Here is a 22,231-nt window from a genome sequence, read left to right on the forward strand (position 1 = left end):
GCATTTACATGTATGAAATAAAGCACACTTTTGGACTTTTAATTCTGAAACACATTAAAATGAATGATGATGGTAAAAAATCTTTTGTTAGAAATAAAAAATATCATCATGTAAGATTTTTCCCAATTCTGGAAAATTCCATATATAGGCAAAAGAATTTTATTCTAGTAGAATAGCTTCATGATGTTCACTTATGGTAAAAGCTACTTTAAATTAGCAACAAAAAAACAAAGATGTTTCCAAGAGGCAGGAGTATGGGAAAAAAGTTACCAGTTGGATTTTTAACATCATTCATCACAATAGCCTAAGGTGCAATTAAGGACAGTTAAAAATGTGATTTTAATTTTTGCAGTTTGTCATTCCTTCTCCTGAGTATATAACAATGCTAACATTTTATTTCCCTTTTTAAATATTGTCTCACAATCTTATCTTAATTAAACAAGAAATGGAAGGTAGGAGCTCTGAATCTTCATCTCACAGCCCACTCATAAGATTTGGAGAAGAGAACAGAGTGGGAATCACAAATCCAGACAAGCATAGTAAGTCTACCTTTTCCTGAGACAAATATCCAAAAATAATTTTCAGTGAAAAACAAAAAATGGTTTTACAGGTGCTTTGTAGTGTTTTTGTTTGTTTGTTTGTGGGTGTTTTTTATTTTTTTAATACTTTAAAGTGCAAATCTTTTTAGTGATAATGTAAAGGGGACGTTTTATTGTAAATGCAGAAGTTTGGAAAAGTATCTTAGTCCTGAATATGCCACTTGGGTTAATAATATGCCCTCCTCACAATGACATGCATAATTTCTAAGTAAATAACATAGGAAAGATCTGACTTTGACTGAATGAAGACCTATGACTTTTCATGCTGTGAGATAACAAAATATTGTTGACTTAACTGTACGTAAGCTAGAATTTTTCAGCCAAGTGAAGCAGGGTTAATTCTGAAGTATAAGGGAAACATGAGACACGAATTACCATTGGTATGTTTGTTACTAAGAGGCAGAAGGCACTAGATTTTATTCAAGAAAAAAAAATATCACCATTGTCCCACATTTTTTAAATGCCTAACTAATCCTAGTAGGGGTCTTTTGCTGCAGTGTCAAGGAATGAACCTTGGTTTTAAGTTTCACCAAAAACTTTTAACCTATGATCCTAGCATCTGTAACTGTGAACAAAGAAACTGGATGTCCCCCACATTTGATCGAATACAACCTATACTTTACTTTACTTTAATGATGAAAAGAAAAAAAAAAGAAAAAAAAAAAGAAAAAAAAGCAAGCTTGGTGATAGATAACAAAATGAACATGTACTGAGTAATTTGAATGCATCATCCTCATAGCTGCAGGTATGAAAGGTGGCAAGCAGGAAAACTGAAGAGGACCTGAACTCTGAGACAGAGATGGGATAAGCCAGCACTACACAGAGTATGATTCCATTCTACAGACAGTGTGGGGACTGCCACTATTAGAATGGATTTGCTCCATAGCAAGAGTGAGGAAACATTTCTTCTGGAAGAAATATGATGGTTAGAAGGCTTAGGCAAATCCCCTGGTACCCTAAGGACTACATACTGCAATGACTTCTACATGAAGCTGTCCTAGATAGAGACAAAATGAAACTGGGTCATTTCATTGCATCAAAGACAAGTCATTTTTCTTATCCTCCTAAAAATATAACTATTTTATTTTGAGAATAAGGCCATTAATGTTGAACAAATACCAAAGGGCAAAGGCTTTAATTCAGTTTTCCTAGCATGTGCCAGTTTGAATCAAGACTTCACTTATTTTCACAGGTATTTGACATTTAATGTCAGCTTCCTTAATTTTTTCCTTTATGTGTTAACTCTATGATTTCTATGCTCACTTTACTGAACTTTTGAGAAGTCTACTGCTTTGTTGCATCAGTCCAGTTGAAATTAATACAACAGAAAACTACACAAATAGATTTTTATTCTCAACGCTAAGATTCTCCTGTCTGCATTATTTTTTAATGGGAGCTGATGGCTATTCCCTTGATGTGGGCTTCTGGCAGTTTGCTAGACCTTGATTCTAATAATGTAATTTAAATCCTTGACAAAAACAGGTGGCTATATTTCAGCATTTCTATATCTATCTGCTATTTTTAGTTCTCCTAAACAAAAGAGAAACCAAATTCTAATTCCAATCAAAGTCTCCAACACTGTCTTCCAATAAATTTCAAAGTGAGTAAACACAACCATTCACTTGGTGATAATCATTAAAGCACATTCAAATCTATTCCAATGGCTTTGAACCTAGATGAGTTCAAAAACATATCTTTAATTATGCTGCTTAAGAGTAAAGCCAGGAAAAAACTCACCAGTGTTCTAAAGTTTTTTGTCTCATGCCCTAAATCTCTTTATCTAAAACCAAAAGTTATGAAGACGGCATACTCTGCAATTCCTCTTTCCAATCAAAACAGCATGTTTCACTGCTGCCATCTTCTGGCAAAAGACACAGTTTTCCCACAGCTCTTCTGACCACTCTAAATGTTTAATTATTCTTTGTCATTTCTTTAGCAGTATCAGCGCAGGTTTTTGTAAGATAATTTACCTCTAAGTTTTACAGTGTGTTCTCCCTTAGGCAACTGGAACTCAAAACACAAAAGTATTTCAGAAGATATAGCAAATCTAAAAATTAGTATTTAAAAAAATATTATTAAAAAAAATATTTAATTTTTTAAGTATTACTACATTGCTACAAGACATCTTATATATATCATTAGCTGAAGGTGTGAAAGGAAGTTTTTTCCAATATTTATTCTATTGGTATTTTACTTTCAGACAGCAAATAAATTATTCTGTCTTTTAAACTTGTATTTACGACACCTTCCTTTTTGACTATTTTAATCATATAAGCAGATTTGTATTTCAAGCTCCTGCATTTGTGGTCAAATAATGCAGTGATGTTCTCTTAACTACCTCTCCCCTATATCAACCGAAAACCGTACAAAACTGCCTAACTTTTCTCATCTTTTTCCTCAAAGCACCAAAGGCTGATGACTCCAAGGCGCTCTGACACTCATATAGGAATATTTTGGCTCAAGTAAATACTCCCAAACCCAAAGCATTGTTTCAGATTAAGGGAAAGCATCCTACACATGCCTTTGTACACCAGGAGGCAGAAGGGTTGCCAGGCACCCAGCGGATGGGGCTGTATTCCTGACCTCTGATTTTGACATTTGCGAGATCCCTTCCAGTAAGAACTGTGCCCTAATTTCTTTAAAGTGTGGAATTTTGTAACAGATGTCATTCTTATACCAGGTCACTTGACTGCTGGCTGTTTACCAGACAAACCCAAGCCCTTCAACAGGAGGGCCTCTGGGAGCCCACGGCCATGACAACACACCAAGACAAAGCACCCTTCCTAAACAAAAATACTTTTTACTTTTATATAGGAAACAACACTAGGGCAAGAAGAGGAAGAAGGCTGCAACAGCAAGAAGCTGCGCCATGAATACCACAGCCTTTTCTCAGAGAAAGAAAGTGTGACCTCCGGACCTGCCCAAGTTAGGGCAGATTTCTTTACAATCTTTTTTTTTTTTTTTTTTTCCCCCAATTGGGAATCAGACCAGTCAGGTCCATCCGATTTATGTCTCCTTTGCAAAAAATCACTCCAATAAATTAGTTAATCCTTCCTTAACGGACTCTCCGGCTGAGATCAGGGAATCAGAGAGAGAGAGACTCCAAAGCAGTCACCTTCTCGACAGACCGTGGTGGCGCAGGGGTGCTCCACAGCCCCACACTCCTGCCTGCGACTCTCCCCGACGGGCAGGAAAAAGCAGGGCCACGAGGGCGACGGGGATGAGACTCCGCCCCACTTCCCGCCCTCATGACCACAGGCAGGACCGCCTCCATCTTCCGCCGCCGGGAGCCCTCGTGGCCGCCTGGGCACGCCTCAGCTCCGGTCCCCGCTCGACTCGGCTCGGCCCCATTGGCTCGGCTCGGCGGAGCCGCCTCCGGTTGCATCAGCTTCGGCGGCCGGGCCGCGCCTGCGCCGCATCGTTCCCAACCCTTCCCACCTATCCCTTCCACATTGCAGCCATGGCGGGTGCTGATGGGCAGGTGGGCCTGGCGCCGCGACGGGGCGTGCGGCGAGCAGCACCGGGAGTCTGCCTGGCTCTGCTCTCCCTCACCGCGCCTGAGGGCCGTGCTGAGGCGGGGGTACCCCGCGGCAGGCCTGGGGAGGGGCAGCCGGGCCTGGGAGGCAGGCACAATCCTTTCCCCATGGGTCTTCCATGAAGCCTCCGGGGTGCTCGGGTCTCTGGGAAAGGGCGGTGGGATTGGCTCCGTACTAAGAGAGCCGGGTGGGCTTCGCAGGGCTGTGCCCTGCCCTGTGTGGGGTTGGGGTAGAGTGCAGGCAGCTGCTGGAGGATGAGGAGATGTGTGTGTTCCCCGGTGTAGGTAAACGCTGGGGAAGAAAAAAAGGCGGACTGTGGGAAGAAGAAAATGAAAGAAGCGTCCGGTGATGAAGGACGTGCAGAGGTGAGCAGCTGTCAGGCCATGGGCTGTTGAAGGGTGTAGTTTTCTGTGCTGCTGACTTTGCTGGATGTCATCCCTCTGATTTCTTTATCTGCTGTTGCAGTAATTCCTTTCCCTGCTATTTCTTACTTCAGCAAAGTTTGCCATGAAGTGGCTTTGTTGCTCTTGACAGCTGGTTATATTGTTATCACAGGAGAGCAGCTATCTGGTTTCTGTGGGTGCTGCTTCATAATGCAGCCTGCTACAGCTCCCACTGGCAGCAGGAGATAAGTAGCAGGTCGGTGGGGCAATGAAAGCCCGCCAGAGATGCTTTGCTGTTTCCATGTTTGTGGTTAGTGTGAGTAAACAGTGGGCACAGAGGTGCTGAACAGCTCTGAGCTGCAGCCATCTGCACCGTGGTGCCTGCACTGACAGCCTGACGTCAGTGCAGGACATGTTAAACTTCAACAGCCTTTTCAAATTGTTTTTTTCCTTCTGTACTATATTAAACTAGCATTTACTACAAGTTTAAGCACAAGGTTAATAAACTCACTAATATTTCATTAATACATCTTTTAGGTATATTAAATAGATGCACAGTGGTGTGTATAATGTTACTATGTAATTGTGGTAATTGGCTGTTAAGTCATAGCACATGCATAGCTGTAGACAGTCACATATGTCTTTGTGAAAAGTGTATGAGTTCTGTTCACATTCATGACATCATGTGGTATTAATCTGTTGAATGTGCCTTTATTCTTTATGTGTAGCTGAATCCTTGGCCTGCATTTATCAATGAGCGTTTAGAGATGTACAATAAACTTAAAGCTGAGCACGATGCACTTCTTGCAGAACGAGCTGCTAATGATAGTAAACCCATTAAAGTTACATTACCTGATGGCAAGCTGGTTGATGCTGAGTCCTGGAAGACAACGCCTTATCAAATTGCTTGTGGAATTAGGTATGATTCTATCCTATTATATACTTAATCATTTTTAGACTGATCTACCTCTAAAAGTTGTGACTGTGATCATTAACATTAGCAAATACAAGATTAGTTTTTGTGGGCCTGGGTAAGATGATCTGGGTGGTGTTCTAGTTGACTTTTAGAGTGAGCTAACATTAGAAATGTATTTTGCTTTACTTCACTATTATTGGCATGGGAGATACCTATGAGAAATAGAACATCTCAGGTGCTCACATATTTTGTGGGGTGGATTTGAACAACATGCACTGGACACCCTATCAGTCAAAATTATGAAATCTGTGTGATTCCTAGAGGTGAAATACCACTATTTTGTTATTAGTTAATGTTTTAATGTTATAATATTAATAGGTTTTTTTTTTGCTTGTTGATTTTTTGCTTGTTGATTTTAAACAATTATAATACTATGGTTTTTTCTTTTTTTCCCCAGTCAAGGCTTAGCTGACAACACTGTTATTGCTAAAGTGAATAAGATGGTTTGGGATTTAGACCGTCCTTTGGAGGAGGATTGCACCTTGGAGCTGCTCAAGTTTGAGGATGAAGAGGCTCAAGCAGTGAGTATCTGCTAACTAAAATTTCTTTGATTTTTAGATTTGCATTAAAACTGGCCTCCAGCAGATACTCGCATCTTAGCTGTGCTCAAGAGAGGAGAGGAGGAGAAAAAAGATAAGCTGTGTAGGTACATCTCCATTTTTATAGTGGCTCCTTAGGAAGACATGGTATTGCAGATAATATATGTTCTGCTGTGTATTCGTTGTGGAATGTGCTAACTCTTGCTATAGTTATGCAAAGTGTGTAACATTTGCAGCCTTAATGTTAAATAAATCTTCTAAACCAACAACCGTAGCACTGGCTGCACAAGCAATGACGAGTATAGAATTGCCAGTACAAACATCAATCTGCTGAGTAAGTTGTTCATGTATTTTTTTTTCTGTATACTGAAGTACATATTTTCTTTTGGCTATTCATTCATTTAAGTGTAGATACCCAGTAAATTTGTAAATTCTGTCTTTTAGAAAAAGTTACTTGATAACAAGAAGCTGCAAATTCATCGCAGCAGAGGTCTTGCATTCAAAAATAGGATGTTCATACCAACTGAATGATGACTTTTGTAATACTGATGTCCTCTGATTTGTGCAACTAAAAGTAGAGTTAAATCTTACAGGTTTAGTTTTAATTTGCTAACCCTTCAGGTGCACTACAAGATAAAGAGTAGTTTTTAACTTTAAACTGTTCTATATCAGTGCAGGACTTCCCATACTTTGAATGTTTGTAGGACCACGGCCTTATGTTGTAAGTGCACCTTTATGTTTATGCTGTGTGTCAGCAGAGCCAATCCATTGAAATTGGTAGAAAGAAAGAGTTGGATTCGTTTCCTGACTTTTAGACAAATCCGAATCATTTCAACAGTGGCTGGAAATAAGAATTACATGCATCCAGTCTGTAAAATTAAAAAATAAAATAAAATCCAGCATTACTTTTTGGAAGTACTGGAGCTTTAGGATAGGAGTGTTTCTGGACCAGTCATTGCTGTTCTGAAGACTGCTATAATATGGGGTCTGCATGAAATAGCCTTGGAAGCAAGTGTTCAGAGAAAGTTTTATTTAAAATACTCAGAGATGTGTTGTGCATATTTGGACTTATCCCCCCTGCTCCCCTCCCCCCCCCCCCCCCCCCCCCCCCCCCCCCCCCCCCCCTTTTATTTATCTTTTTTTTTTTTTTTTTACTTCCATTAGGTATACTGGCACTCAAGTGCTCACATAATGGGTGAAGCTATGGAGCGAATCTATGGTGGATGTTTGTGCTATGGACCACCAATAGAAAATGGGTTTTATTACGACATGTTCCTTGAGGATGGGTAGGTTTTATCTTTTTTCTTTTTCAGCAGTTGAGGGGGATGACGGTTATATCAAAGCTTGTGTTACTTGCAACCAGATGAGAAATCACAAGTGAAAGTGAGAATGATGTGCTCTTCTGCATGTTTATTTTAGAGGTGTGTCAAGTAATGACTTCTCTGCTTTGGAAACGCTGTGCAAAAAGATCATGAAGGAAAAGCAACCCTTTGAAAGACTGGAAGTTAAGAAGGAAACACTACTTGAAATGTTTAAGGTGAGTTGTTCATGAGTGTTGTTATCACACCGTGCAGTTACGCTGTTTTAAGTATTTGTAACTTCAGCCACATTCTCTGTTAGCGATGGGGAAGGTCTTTCAAAGTAGTTTTTGAAGATGTGTTCTTACAAACTCATTTCTGATATTTAACCTTAAAAAAATAAAAAAAACCAAACAAATGTATCATTTAGATTCTCAAAAATGCATTGGATTTTTCTTCAGCTGTGAGAATTGTAGGTTTGGATGACCTTGACAGTATGTTTGAATCAGCATTCTTCATTTATTTCCCACAGATGTAAATTTGCAGTTGTGTAGTTGTATTATATTGTCTGTGTAAAATGCTGTGCTGATATTGAACTGTATATGCTGGTGCATTCAAGCAGCTTCATAAAATATTTTTTTAAGAATGAGGTTGTATGGGAAAGTTCAAGCAAGAATAAAACCTCATCTTTTCTCTTTTGTAACTAGCTGTAAACAATTCCCTGGCATTCTTCAGATAGAGGTTACTCAGTTTTCTCTATTAAGACTCTAAAGAGAATCAATGTTATTCAGAGTGTAAGAGGCCTTAATAGGTCTTCAGTCCACTCTTGTGTTCAGGGCAGTGTCATCACTGAACTTGGATCAGGTTCCTCAGGTACTGCTTGGTTGTCTGTTCGACTGGAGCACCATGCTATATAGCAAAGTGTCTTTTGATGTGCTGTAAAAAGCTTAAACTGCTGGTCAACTCTACTGTGTAACAAGAAGTTAACGAATGTGTTGTCCTCGTCTTCTCAGTATAACAAATTCAAGTGTCGCATCCTGAATGAGAAGGTCAGTACTCCAACTACAACAGTATACAGGTAATTATGCATGTATAGTATTACTAGGTATAATTTGCTACAATGAAATATACTAAATAAATGTTTTTTCTATTCTTAGATGTGGTCCCTTGATAGATTTATGCAGAGGACCTCATGTTAGACATACTGGCAAGATAAAGAGCATAAAAATTCATAAGGTAGGAGCTCAAACTATCCTAGGCAAATGTGTTCATTGACAGTGTGTTGCTGTATTTGGGCAGTGGATTATCCAGGAGCATAATGTGAAGTGGATAACATGGCCATAAACTCAATTTAACCAACTGGCAAAGGGTTGTGAGCTATAAGAATGGTATTGAAGTGATGTGGAGACCAAATAGATGGCCAGGGACATCATTTCCAGCTCATTTTGGGAAGTGGGTGTGGCTTAATTCTTGGTTGAGATGTATCAGTGAGAGTTCTTGTTTTAGCTCAGCTGATGATTATAGCTCTGTGTAAACAGAACAGATGAAATAGGATGGCTCTAGAGGGAGATAGTAGACTTGAGGAAGAAAAGGACCATGTAGAGCTTGAAACCAATTTTTACAATTCAGCTCTTCGTGCATTTTTTTCACCAGCTCTGTGTTTTTATGATTAAAACTCTCTTCATGCCATAGTTACTCTATATTAAACAGCAACTAGTTAAATTATGATGTGTGCCCTTTACAACAGGCAGGAGCAGTAAAATGTGCAGGCTCTTTCTTTTCTTTTTTGTTTCATTTATTTTTTGCACACAGAATTCATCTACCTACTGGGAAGGCAAGGCTGATATGGAAACTCTCCAGCGAATCTATGGAATTTCATTCCCAGATGCAAAAATGTTGAAGGAATGGGAAAAATTCCAGGAGGAGGCTAAAAACAGAGATCACAGGAAAATTGGACGGGTGAGGCATTCTGTATGGTAATGTATTTTACAAACACAGTGAAAACTTAACCTTGTGACTAGAGCTATCTCAAACACAGTGTATACTTGCTGTCACAACTAAGATGCGACACAGCTGTTTTTCATTTGAGTTACAAAGCTAGGTTCTTTTCCGTCTGAAAGCGTCAGAAGTCCTAAAGCAAACAATTTGTTTATGGAGCTTTTGCTGTTTCAAACATAATGATATCCTTCTTCAACAGGTTAATCAAAATATTACATGAACGCTTTAGTATGCAAAATGTGACCACTTCAGTCTGCAGGCAGTGCTTATTCCTACCTGGGTTGCTGCAGCCTCTTTGCTCATCATTCTGTCTTCTGTGTGATCTTTAGAATCTGTAGTACATTTTGGGGTTTTTCTGGTTGATTAGTTTTTCATTTTATTTTTCAGATTGAAATTCATGTCTCATAATTGGTAGCTTTAAATGCTATTAAAAGGTTTACTGCTTGGACATCAAGAAAAAGCACAGAATATGCTATGTGCTGTCTTGAAGCATATGCTTAGTTTTTCACATTAGCCAACTACAGTCCATGCATATAGTTAATATTTACTTCTGCACCTCTCTAATTATTCAAATATTGTTTGTCAGTGGACAAGGGTGCTATGTGCATGCAGTTAGGAATTGCACATAAACCTGAGTTTTCGGAGTACTGACAATAGAATATGAAATTAAAACTATTTCCTTCCCCTATAGGTACTGATGGGGATGCATGTACTAGTGAAATGCAACCAGTCTATTGTTATTGATTTTTGTTTTACTTTAAACCTTGGTGGTGCCCAGTCAATAGTAATTCATTTGTGAATGTTTATTGGAAAAAAATGGCTGTACAAGTACTAAGTTTTTCCAATATTTTTCTGCAGGATCAAGAACTCTTTTTCTTTCATGAGCTCAGCCCTGGTAGTTGTTTTTTCTTACCAAAAGGAGCTTACATATATAATACCTTAATTGAATTTATCCGGGTAAGTAATGTTTTCTGGACATTGTCTTATAGAATGAAGTGCTCAACTTTAGAAAAATATGTAAAAGTATGCTGCATACAACAGTGTAACAGTATGAATTGACTTGAAATGAAGGGCTGTTAAAGCTTCTAGCATGTAAGCTGTGGAACTGAAGGAACCTTGTTTCAATTGAAACTGTTGTTTCAGTAATGTCTGCCAAGTTATATTTTTATCACTGCAGTTAAAATAGTGATAATGACGACTCATAGTAGAGCTAAGCTTACTCTACTGTTGTTTCACTGATCCTTGTTGATTTTACTTATTAAGTGTTCAGCTAATTATTAGAAAAATGAGGAAAAAAATCCTGACTTACCTGTTGCAAAATGTAAATATCTCTGTGTCTTCTTATTAAATATTTGGGCTGTAGCGTACTACCAAGTGTCATGGAATAATTAGAGACTGCTGCTCTGCTTGGTTGGAAGGAACTTGTTCTTGCTTGCTACAGAGGAATTTTTGAGGGAAGGATGGTATGCTGCCATCTCCAACTTGCTTTCTTTTTTTCTTTAGTGATGGACTCTATAAAAATAGCACTTGCATATTTTCATGGCTGCAGATCAGAACCTGAGTACCATTACTTTCATTTGCTTATTGATTATTTTATGTACTGGGTTTGTTTTAGAGTGAGTATCGAAAACGTGGATTCCAAGAGGTTGTCACTCCAAATATTTTCAACAGTAAACTATGGATGACTTCAGGGCACTGGCAGCATTACAGTGAAAACATGTTTTCCTTTGAAGTGGAGAAGGAAATATTTGCTCTGAAGCCAATGAACTGTCCAGGACACTGGTAAATGCACATCATCTTTGGGTTGGATTTTCTGTTGAGTAAAAAACAAACAAAAAGACACAACTAAAAATCCTTGTCAGGAACGTTGTAATTATGAGTCTTGTTATCTGTGAGCTCTCTCTACAAGAACTCCAAGAAAAGTCTTTTATTTTTTTTTTCTTTCTATCATGACAGTGATTTTGTTTCAGAACTGAAGCTTACCTTGATGCTGCAAAATCTGTAGCCAAACTGGCTAACAGAGTGTTTCCAGTTTTATAGCAATGTAGCCATTTGGGTTTCAATGCTGGCTTCAGGAGTTGCTATTATCACTGTGTGAGGTGGAGGAAGCCTCCTGCCTATGTAAGAATATCTGATTAATTTTCAGGGAAAACAAACAAACAAACAAACCTAGATATAAGTGATTGTTGTGTTCATATGACATCTCTGGCAGTGTGAGCATTTGGTTTGGTACTGGCTGCTTCCTGTTCACAGTTCTTTGTAGAATTTTGATTCTGGATAAGTTTCAAGTAATGAACTTTTCCTTCAGCCTTATGTTTGATCATCGTCCAAGATCGTGGCGTGAGCTGCCATTACGGTTGGCTGATTTTGGTGTTCTGCATCGAAATGAACTGTCAGGAGCTCTTACGGGACTCACTAGAGTACGTCGGTTCCAGCAGGATGATGCTCACATATTCTGTTCTGTGGAACAGGTATGGACTTCTGTTAAATGAGATTGGGTATTAAAATCAGAATAGCTGAATTTCCTATAGTTGAGACTTTATTTCCATTCTTATGTAGATAGAAGAGGAGATAAAGAGCTGTCTCCAGTTCTTGCGTGCTGTTTATGATGTCTTTGGATTTTCCTTTAAACTGAACCTCTCTACTCGTCCTGAAAAGTATCTGGGAGATATTGAAGTGTGGAATCGAGCTGAGAAGGTAAACAGTAATTTTATTACCTTTCTGTATGAAAGCATGGTTGTAGCTGCAAGTTCCATAAGGGCATATTGCCTTCTGGGAGGTAGTGTGGTTGCTGGACATGAGAAATATAACTTAATAACTGTCTTCAGTTCCACCTGGGTAATAAAATAGCTTTCTTAGTATGCTGTGTATGGACAGTATGTTCTCAGTACAGAAGTGATTTCCATGTCAGAATCAAATTGTCTCTCTCCTTTCTCTTCTGTGTTTTTGATCAATTAAATAGTGGGAGTGAGGGGGAAAAAAAAAGGGGGGATGAAAATAACTAATTCTAACAGCCCTTGTGGTAAGATCTTGAGGTATCTTCCAGAAAACATGTTTTCATTACTAAAGCATTAGCACTTGCAGGTGCAGTGGTGGAGACAAGACGGGGCGTGAACAGACATTAGTAACAGGGATGGATTCTCTCTCAATATTTACAAACTTTTACTCTATCTAAAAAAGTTCTTGTATCTTATCTAATGCAGCTTGTTTTGCCCCTTAAAAATGTATGCATTAGTTTCAATTTGAACTTCTTTAAACCTGAGTCTCTTCCAAAACTGTTTTTTCAGAAAATAAATGAGTTGATAGGAATGTGCAGAGATGTTGCAGTAATGGAGAAATAATGATAGTCTGGTAGTGTTAGATGGCTGACCTGATGTGAGAAGTGAGTAACACTGAATACACATATTCTTTATCTCTAGCAACTGGAAAACAGCCTTAATGACTTCGGTGAGAAGTGGGAGTTGAACCCTGGTGATGGAGCTTTTTATGGACCTAAGGTTAGTGTGTTACAATGGACTTCTAGCTGGGCTGGAGTTTTTAATTTTGTTTGGATTTAAGTACGCAAAAAGTCTCACAATTCCTTCCTTTCCAGAGATGCTTCTCTAGTCTTTAGAAATGGTGGTAGCGTGCAAATACTGTTCTTCATGATACAGCAGACAAGCAGAAAAAAAACTTGAAGTCTTTGTCTTCATAAAGTTATGCCAACTATAGAATTTCTTGGAAAGAAAAGTGTTTGGTTCGCATTTGTACAGTGTTTGCCAGACAACTTCAGACAAATACCTGACCAGGACAAAGGCTTTGTTAAGTAACACCTGAATTGTTTTGAGTTAAAAAAAAAAGAAAAGAAAAAAGTAGAGATGGATGCTTCCTGCTGCTAAATACATTGTTTTTTTGTATCTTATAGAGAAAATAGTGGGGTGATGCTCTTGTTTTCTATTCTTCATCTTCTTCATAAAGACAGCTTTTACTTTCAACGTGTCCTGCATGTTTCCTTCCAATGTAACTTCACAGCTAATTTTTTTTGATGTTAGTATGCGTTTCTGAAGCATTGGTGCTGTTCAGTTTTGGCTGGAGGATAAAGAACAAAATGGATTCTTAAACTGACAGACTGGTACAAGCAGAGATTGTAAAAGGCTTTAAGTAGGAAGGGAAGGCGTGGGTTTGTTGTTTTTTGCTGCTGTTGTTTTGTGGTGATTGTTTTTTTGTTTGTTTGCTTTAATATATGTATACATATCGTTATCTGATATCATCAGATGGTGCTTTCTGGCTGAAATTGTCTGTTTTCCCAGTGACCTAAGTCCCTGGTTTACTTGAGAGAGGGAAAATTCTCTGTGATCTTGTCCTTTACATAGCTTTAATACTCGTTTTACTCAGTTTACTTGTAGTAAATTGTAGCAGGTTACTATTTGCTGCTTTAATTGGAATTGGTTTATTGAGAGGTATGAACAGAAGGTGGCACTGTTAGATCAGTGTGCTGCATTAGAAATGCTCATTTCGGTGATCAGTGAATGAATCATAATACAATAATCCTGTAGAATACAAACAAAGAGGAAATCCTAAATCTGCATTCCTATTTAGGAAAAAAAAAAAAAAAGCTATATGGGGAAAAATAATCAGTTGTAATTAAGTTTATTAAACAGATTTCTGAAAAATGTTGCTTTTACTATCATGGTTCTGTGGCACTGCTGGTGGGTTTTGGTATTAAAAAAGGTCCTTGCACAGTCTGTGTGTCTTTGTGAGAGCTTCCTCTTCAGATACAGATGAAGTAGAGATTTCTAGAAATTTTCTGATGGCTTTGAGCATGAGGGCACAAAGTCTTACAACATGGCTTGTAAATGTTTCCCTAATAGATGTAAATTTAGTTCTGCATTTGTATTCAGTCATCTAGTAAACTAGTTCTGATTTTTGTCTTTGTATGCTGATTGAATCAATTTCACTTTATGGGTTGTAGGTGGAACGTTCTGTAACAGCTTATCATTCATAACGTGAAATGCAAACAAGATTTAGTAATTTCCTCAGTTCATTTGAAAGGAGGCAAATATCTGCAGGAACACTTTCCTTTGTTAACCTTAATTTACTTTAGCTAGTGTATTAGGAGCAAGCCTAAGGTTAAGTGAGCAAACGTATAGCCTTTTGCCTTGGTCTCAATGTGAACAGGTTAAAGTTGCATTGAGAAGTGAAGCTCTGTGTTCAGGATAGAGTGTTTTTTTGTGTTCTGTAAACGGAGGATTTGAGTTTCTACCAGAAAAAAAGTAATTTGCAACCTTTTTTGATTTCTTTAATTGTAGCTAAAGTGTGATAAACACTCTCTTCAGAGTGCAAAACTTTTAAATGAGTTATTATTTTGCCAAGTGACTTCAGAAAGGCACTTCATTTTCTTCCAGCGTTTAACACACTGATCCTTAAGTTTGAAAAAAGTCAAACACATTGCCGTACTGGGAAAATGTTTAAGAAGAGATGAAATTCACTGGATCAGTAAGGTCCAGATAATATAATTTGACTGTTTTCTAGATGTCTACTTGTCCAACTTCTGTCTGAAGTGTATTCAAGATTGAAGCGTCAGGTGCAATAGATTAGATATCTGTAGTAAGGACAACTGTTAGTAAGACCGCGTCATTAATTAGTATGATCTCTCTTGGTAAGTGGAGTATTTAACAATACAGTGTGCATCCTGTGTCCAGGATTTTTGAAAATAAGTACTCAGTGTGGAGCCAAAGCCTACACTTACCTGCCCTCCTTCCCTTAATGTGCTGCTGAGTTTACTCAGTAAAAACACTCATGAAAGTCCAATGAAAAACCAAGCAAACTCACAGAGAATATTCTCAAGATATTAATTGTAATTCTCTCTGAAGTAACGTCTCTCCATGTGCTCACCCTGTTTTTAGGTCTGACATAGAATCCACAAGTGGATGCTGTCAGAATCCACAGATCATTTTAAAACATTCTGTAGTATAAAGTATGTTGTCTGTACCCACATATACTTTCACTGTACTCTGTGAGTGAAGACTTCTATCTTAATACGGTGAATTTTGGAGTGTCATGCTTCATCTTAAACTCTGGTAAAAGTTTTGTTCTTTTGTTTCGTAAGATTGACATTCAGATTAAAGATGCCATTGGACGCTACCACCAGTGCGCTACAATCCAGCTAGACTTTCAGCTGTCAATCAGATTTAACCTCACCTTTGTTAGGTAAGCAGAGAGACTCATATTCTTAACTGCTATATAAGTTAACTTTTCTGTTATTCACGTGTGTAACTAACTTTGTTCACAGCCATGATGGTAATGACAAGACAAGACCAGTTATCATTCACCGGGCTATCCTGGGATCTGTGGAGAGAATGATCGCCATTTTAACTGAAAACTATGGAGGCAAATGGTAACACTGAAAAGTAGACTCTAGTTTGAGCAAGCGCTTTTATATGAAAGATAAATTAGCCCCAAGCATGCAATTGTCAGTAGAGTTTATTCTACTTACTTGCTACAGAGGTATACCATAGGTATATCACAAGGCAATTCCCTCTGAATCCCTTTCAGATATGAAATAATAATAGATACAGTAGCACATGGTACATGGTAACACTCTTGAACATACACAAGGTGTGTGTCTCTCACCTTGTTCTTCCAGATTTGATGCCTGGCAAAGAGTCATTTATGTTGGTAATTTCCTTTATCTGCTGCAGTGTAGTGACCTGACTGATGATGACAAGACTCAAAAATTAAATATTTTCCCAGTATTTGTTAGTAAAGAAATTAGTGACTCAGTTACGTGTCTAAAATGTAACTCTAGTCTTCAGGTTAAAAAGTACTTCTGCCCACCCTGCAATTATTTTAGACACTCTAGTTTTTTGGAAGGTAAACTGTAACTTAAATATGGGACTGTCAGTGCCTCAGGACCCAATCTAAGCTGCTGGCTTAATGATTCTCTTCTGTAGATTTTAGTCTCATCTGTTACTAGGTTTTTCCATTCTGGAAAATACTAAAAACTCTCAAACATTTTTTTTCTTGTTTATTGAAGGCCTCTCTGGCTGTCTCCACAGCAGGTAATGGTAGTACCAGTGGGACCAACATGTGATGAATACGCTCAAAAGGTGAAGTATATGGTTTTGTTTTTGTTGGTTTGTTTCAGACATACTGTATTTAGTTGAAATACTTAGCTATTAATTACCAGTATTATTTGATGCAGGGAAATATTTTAGGTCTTTGCATGTATCATTTGTTCATTAATGTGACAGTAAGCTGCTGAAGATGTAAATGGATTTTAAAGAGGAACTAAAATAGATGTTGGCAATTCAAATATCAAATGCTTATGTTTGTGAGGTTTTCATGTTGCAAGTTCCAGTTCTCTCTAGCAATGTCCATCTTGCAGAGCAGTAAGAAAGATGAAGAAAATTCTATGCATCTTTGACATGTGGCAGACTTTCTTCTGTATTTCTTTCAAACTCATGGTGCATAAATAAAAGTCTACAAAATTAAAAAATAAAAATTTACAAACAACTTTTAATTGAAAGCTTCACTATGCTGTTGCCATTCACAGTATCAAATTGAAATAGATAGTAGTCCTAAGCATGAGGTGTTCACATCAGTGTTTAGCAGTCCAGTGTGTATGATGGCAGACCTCATTTCTTGCTTTGAACAAGGCTCATCTCCAAGACTTGAGCTGATGATAGTGCTTTTGATTTAGAGGGGACAGATAAGCTTGACTGGCTTAACTTGACAGGTCACAATTAGTTCATCATCACAAAATACCCTATTGTAACAGTTTAAACACATTTTCTCCTAGGTCAGACAGCAATTCCATGATGCTGGGTTAATGGCAGATATTGATGTAGATCCTGGGTGCACACTGAACAAGAAGATCAGAAATGCTCAACTTGCACAGTATAACTTTATTCTGGGTAATGTATAGCGCATTTGTTTCTACCTTATGCTGGCTAACCTTTTCAGAGAGATACTCTGAGCAGGTGGTAGTGTTTTAGCTCACTTTGCTCCTCCAGAGTCTCCATTCCAGATGGTCTCCCCTGTACATCTGATGAGCATTCCTTGCTTGTATGGCTTTTAGTGAAAAAGATGCCTGTTTTGTGGCTCAAGGCATTATTGCTGCCTTAGAAAAAGTCCTTTGCTGTTTTCTGATCAGCAGTGTGGAGGCACATGTCAAAACCAATGTCACTTGTCACTCAGGTTGTTAATTGTGATTGTGAATTTAGTTTAAAAACCACAAACAAATGATGGGAGTACCAGGAAAAAAAAAATCTCACCTGACTTAAGTTCAAAGGCTTCGAAGAGTTGTTAGGTAGCTGCAGCTGAGCACTCAGCTGGAGAAATGCAATCCTTCAGCTGCCTTCAAGTGCATTACATAAACTGTAATGCTGCATGTAGAGATTGTCTTAGTATCTGTCAGTGTTTAGTTAGCAAACCTTTGGGCTTTGCTAATAAGCTATCTTATTGTTTCCGTAAACAACAAGCAAACTAATAGCTCTTGGTTATTTGCAGTCAGGTTGTGTTTCTCATGTTTGCTTTTGCATTACTCTTATTTCTCATTTTTAACTTCCTGGCTCTCTTTAATATAAATCTGGGCTTATTTAGTTTACTTATAGCAAAACGTGAATAAAGAAAATTTATAATATACCGAAGTCTGTTGAGTGATGGGAGATTAAATAAAGCTATTGGCTGTTACAGATCTAAGTTGGAGTACCTAGGAGGAGGACCTCCTTGGAGACCTGTAAGGATATGTTAGTCACTAAGTTTTTAGAGTTTTTGTTAAATATACCAGTGTTTTAAGATAACTCTACAGTGTTTTAAGATAACTGATGGGAAAAGATTTTTAAGTGGTAATTTCATCTTTTTGTATCTTGGTTGTTCCTAGTTGTTGGTGAAAAGGAAAAGGCAAGTGGAACAGTTAACATCCGTACCAGAGATAACAAGGTGCATGGTGAGCGTACAATTGCTGATACTGTGAAGAGACTGCTGGAACTGAAATGTTCTCGCTCCAAACAAGCTGAAGAGGAATTTTAACACCACCTGTTCCACCTGATGTAACATGATTCTAGTCTTCCTAACTCAGTTAACCACAGGGTTATTTGTAATGTACCAGATTTGCAGACATGTTCTGTCAGACGTGTCTCTTTTTGTAAAAATCAGTTTCTCACAAACCTTGAAGTAAAATTTCCTGTCCTCTAAACACTGACAGACGAAGCAAGATAAAATGACTTTCTGTGACTGCAAGGGAAAATGGAAATATTAATCAGGGATACCTACTGTGTTCTACCTACCCTATTAAAAATAAAATATGTTTTGGTAACAAATGTTCTTCGTGGAAGTTTTACAAGAAACCTCAGGCTTAAGAAACCACATAGCAATGCTACACTGCAGCAGTTTTACAAATATCTCCTTTGGCAAGGTGATACTTTACAGTCTTGTCTGCCAATTAAATTTATTGACTCTGAACATTTCCCAATCGCATAGGCTGGGAACCTCTGGGAGGGTTCCAGCTCTCACTGCAGAGTGCTCCAGCCATGGGGCTGTCTGCCACATAGTGCTGAACTGCTAACCAAGGCCAAGCTGTGCCCTTTTCCAAAGGCAGCACCTGAAACATGCTTTAATTGTAAACTCACTGTTGCTTCAAGAGAGAATATGACTGGAGGAGGTACGGAACAGTAGGGCCAAAGAAGCAGCTAAGGAAGCCAAAATTGTTAGGACCAGATGATACTATCATGTGTTCCTTTTCAATGTGGTACAAATGCCTTCTGTGGAATATTTCCATACCAACCTTCCAATCCAGGGCATCACATAGTTTGCAGCCCCTCATTTTTGTTTAGTTTTTGCACATCTGTTGCCAACTTCCTGTTGCTGACAAAAAAAAGCCCTGGGATGTAGAGATGTCTTTTTGTGTGTTAATCTTAACTGACCTGAACACCTTTCAAAAGTGGTCGATGACTGGTCTTCTGAAAAGAAAATCCATTCTAGTTGGTAGCTGATACAACCAAAGTTAATGTTAGACCTTTTGCATACAAGTCTGAGGCTAGGTTTGAACCATCTTATTGTATGAAAAACTTCCAGCTCTCATAATTTCCTGTGTTATCTGGGAAGAAAAATTTCATCCAGCCTTTTCTCATCTATCTTTTTCAGGTATAGATGACATATCAGCATTTGAATCCAGCAAATTTTAACAAAAGCTTTTTAATGCTCCTTTGTCAGACCAGTAACATTCTATTTGATTGTTTAGAGCAACAGAGAGAATTGACTGTGAAAAGAGCAAAGCAGTGGAAGATTATTTCAGTGAAGATGGAGTAGGTTTAAAATACATTAATCTATTTTTTTATTTTTTTCATCTGCTTTACTTAGCTAGGAATTGGTTAAAAAAAGAAAGAAAAAAGGCAGGATCAGATGTAAGTTGTCCTTGCATCAGGAATACTTCATTGCATGTTGAAACAAAGTCAGAGTAGAGATCAGTGCCACAGGGAAGAAGAGCCACTAGTTCCATTTCTCTCTGGGAATCATGTCTTAAACTCCTGTTCAGATATGATGATCTATCTGTTGAGTTTCATGGAGACCTGCCTTTTCTGTTGGAGGGGTCCCTGTGCATGCTAGCAGACATGTAATGAGATAATGATGCTGTAAAATGCTGGCCACTACTGTGTATGACCCACTAGATGTCAGTTTTGGACAAATTGTCCTTTGACGGACCTTACTGCATAGATCATACTGATTGTGTAGTTCATCTATGGAAAAACCCTATGAAATGAACATGTTAGTATATGAAAAATGTACTAACTATTATTACTAGAATTACTAGAAACAAGACCTGAAAAGGATAATCCAATAAAATATGTACATACCCCAGGCAAGGTGTGGGCAAAACTGAGGCGACTGCACCCAAACTATGATCGGTGCACAGCTCCATTCAGGTGCCATCTAAATGCTTTGCTCTCTGCAGCTTTGGTTTCAGAAGTCTTAGCTGCCAAGACCTGCAGCCAAGCACAGAAGCAGAAATACTCTGGTCTGAGCCCCATCCTTTCCTTCGGTTTAACTGGAGGTTCCTTGAAGAGTAAGATTTGGGTACAGTTCTCTTTAGAGAGTAGAGTCTCCAGACAATGCTTTACCACTGTTAGGCACGAGAAAGCCAAAATGTCTGCAGCCTGGTTTTAAGTCTGCACATCCCTTGGAAAGTTACTGTGGGAATGTGAATTACCTCCACAGATGGCACCATGCTATGGGCATTTCCTCTGGAGTACAGCTCATGCTCTGCTTCAGAGTGATTTTTATTTGTTCATTCCTTAAAGCAGATTCCAATGCAGATTGCTGAAGGAGGAGCAAAAAATGACAGGGCAGTTAGATAGGCAACCTGATAGATCACTCCAGTATATAAAAGTAAAATCTTGAAAGAATTTCAGTATCTAGATCGGTCACTGTGCCAGCTTTCAATTTTCTATGGTTCTCCTCAGTTGTGCAAACTCCCTTGAAAGAAATTCCCCTGGTGAGTCAGCTGGAGGCTGCCCTGAACCAGGACAATTCCAGTCAGACTTTTCCTGTCACATCTTGGCCACAAATTCCCTCAGTGGCTGATGTTACTGCCTCAGAATACTGTTCCAATTTCAATATTCAGATTCTGTAAGGTTATTTCAGCTCCTCTAAAATCAGAGAAGAATCACCGTTCGTTGTAGGTGTCTATATACAGTCAGTCTTGCCCTTACTACACTTTCTATCCACTGCTTCCAAACCCAGTTCACTCCCATTCCTCCAAAAAATGCAAACAAAGCCTTCCAGTAAAAGAATCAGTTTGCTAAGACTGACATTTCCCAGGTCAGAGTTAGGCCAAAATGAAGGGGCTTTTCAAAAACTCATTTCAGGCCTTGAGGCTTGTGCCCCGCGTGGTATCATGATTGCTTCAGCTTTCTCTATTGTTTCTTAATGGCAAATAAACTTTGGCCTATGAAGGGTGAACAGATACTATGTATGTATTGCTAGAGTCTATGCTCATAAAACCTAAGACAGCATTTACTGCTTGGGTCAGTATTTCCAAAACCACTCAGCATAACTATACACCAGTGATTTCCATCTGGCCTGGACAGAAATATTCTTTCAGACTTGTGTGGTTGCACTTGATGCCTTGTTAGTCACTGCGATAGAATATGCTTACATGGAATGTGCTACATCTGGGTTTTGTACCACTGGTTTTTGTTTTGTTTTGCTCGTTTATTTATTTATTTATTTATTTAGCAGTCCAGACAGGAATAGGAGAGAGTCTGTAGAGCAGGGCAGGCAGTGACATCTTCTAAGAAATCACTTTAAAAATGTACATGCTGAGATAAACGAGTGCAGACAGGGACAATTTTTAGTGTTATCAGACATTTAAGGTAAATCATCAGGGCTGCATAATTAGTTTCAGTAAATAACATCCTTGTATCCCACGCACAGCTGTATCGTTCAACTGGATAACAGAGTTCTTCTGACACTAGGGAGCCTTTCTAAGAATTCTGAAAATTGAAACAAAAAATACCAAATGAGAATCTGGAGGAAAAAAATATTTTGGCCAGTTGAACATGAGGTGTATTAACCTATCTGTGCTAGAAGACAAGGTAGCACAGAGCATCAATATGGGACAAAGTAGCTGAATCCATAACACCTCATGAGACAGCCTTGTCTTTCCCAGAGTCTTTGAAACTGGGATCCCCAGTGAGAGAAGCAGAAACAGGAACTAGGAGGGTGGCAGGCAGGAGCAGAGATGAGGCAAGAAAGCATGGAACATAGAAATACAGTGCTGCCCTCGCCTACATGGAGCTGTAAAGTACAATTAAGCTCCTTGGAGTTTCAAACATCCTCTCCTGTGACAGGTTTATCTCACTAGATTAGAATGTATGACTGTTTGGGGCTGACATTTAAAGCACCTTTTCCTATCCATCACA

At 38.5% G+C, this 22,231-nt stretch overlaps 1 protein-coding gene across 1 annotated transcript; it reads left to right on the forward strand.

The window, feature by feature from the left end:
• Nucleotides 1-4,016: 4,016 nt before the first annotated feature.
• Nucleotides 4,017-18,631, forward strand: TARS (threonyl-tRNA synthetase). Its single transcript, NM_001031447.1, is given in 19 exon segments — nt 4,017-4,080; nt 4,420-4,500; nt 5,247-5,437; nt 5,892-6,015; nt 7,198-7,319; nt 7,453-7,570; nt 8,345-8,409; nt 8,489-8,567; nt 9,144-9,290; nt 10,188-10,286; nt 10,945-11,111; nt 11,638-11,800; nt 11,889-12,026; nt 12,749-12,826; nt 15,418-15,518; nt 15,601-15,705; nt 16,345-16,417; nt 17,110-17,224; nt 18,193-18,631. Coding segments are annotated over 19 exon segments (2,136 nt in total). The 5' UTR covers nt 4,017-4,059; the 3' UTR covers nt 18,342-18,631.
• The last annotated feature ends 3,600 nt before the right edge of the window (nt 18,632-22,231 follow it).

This window comes from Gallus gallus, chromosome Z (genome assembly GCF_016699485.2).
Source record: "Gallus gallus isolate bGalGal1 chromosome Z, bGalGal1.mat.broiler.GRCg7b, whole genome shotgun sequence".
Lineage (NCBI taxonomy): Eukaryota > Metazoa > Chordata > Aves > Galliformes > Phasianidae > Gallus > Gallus gallus.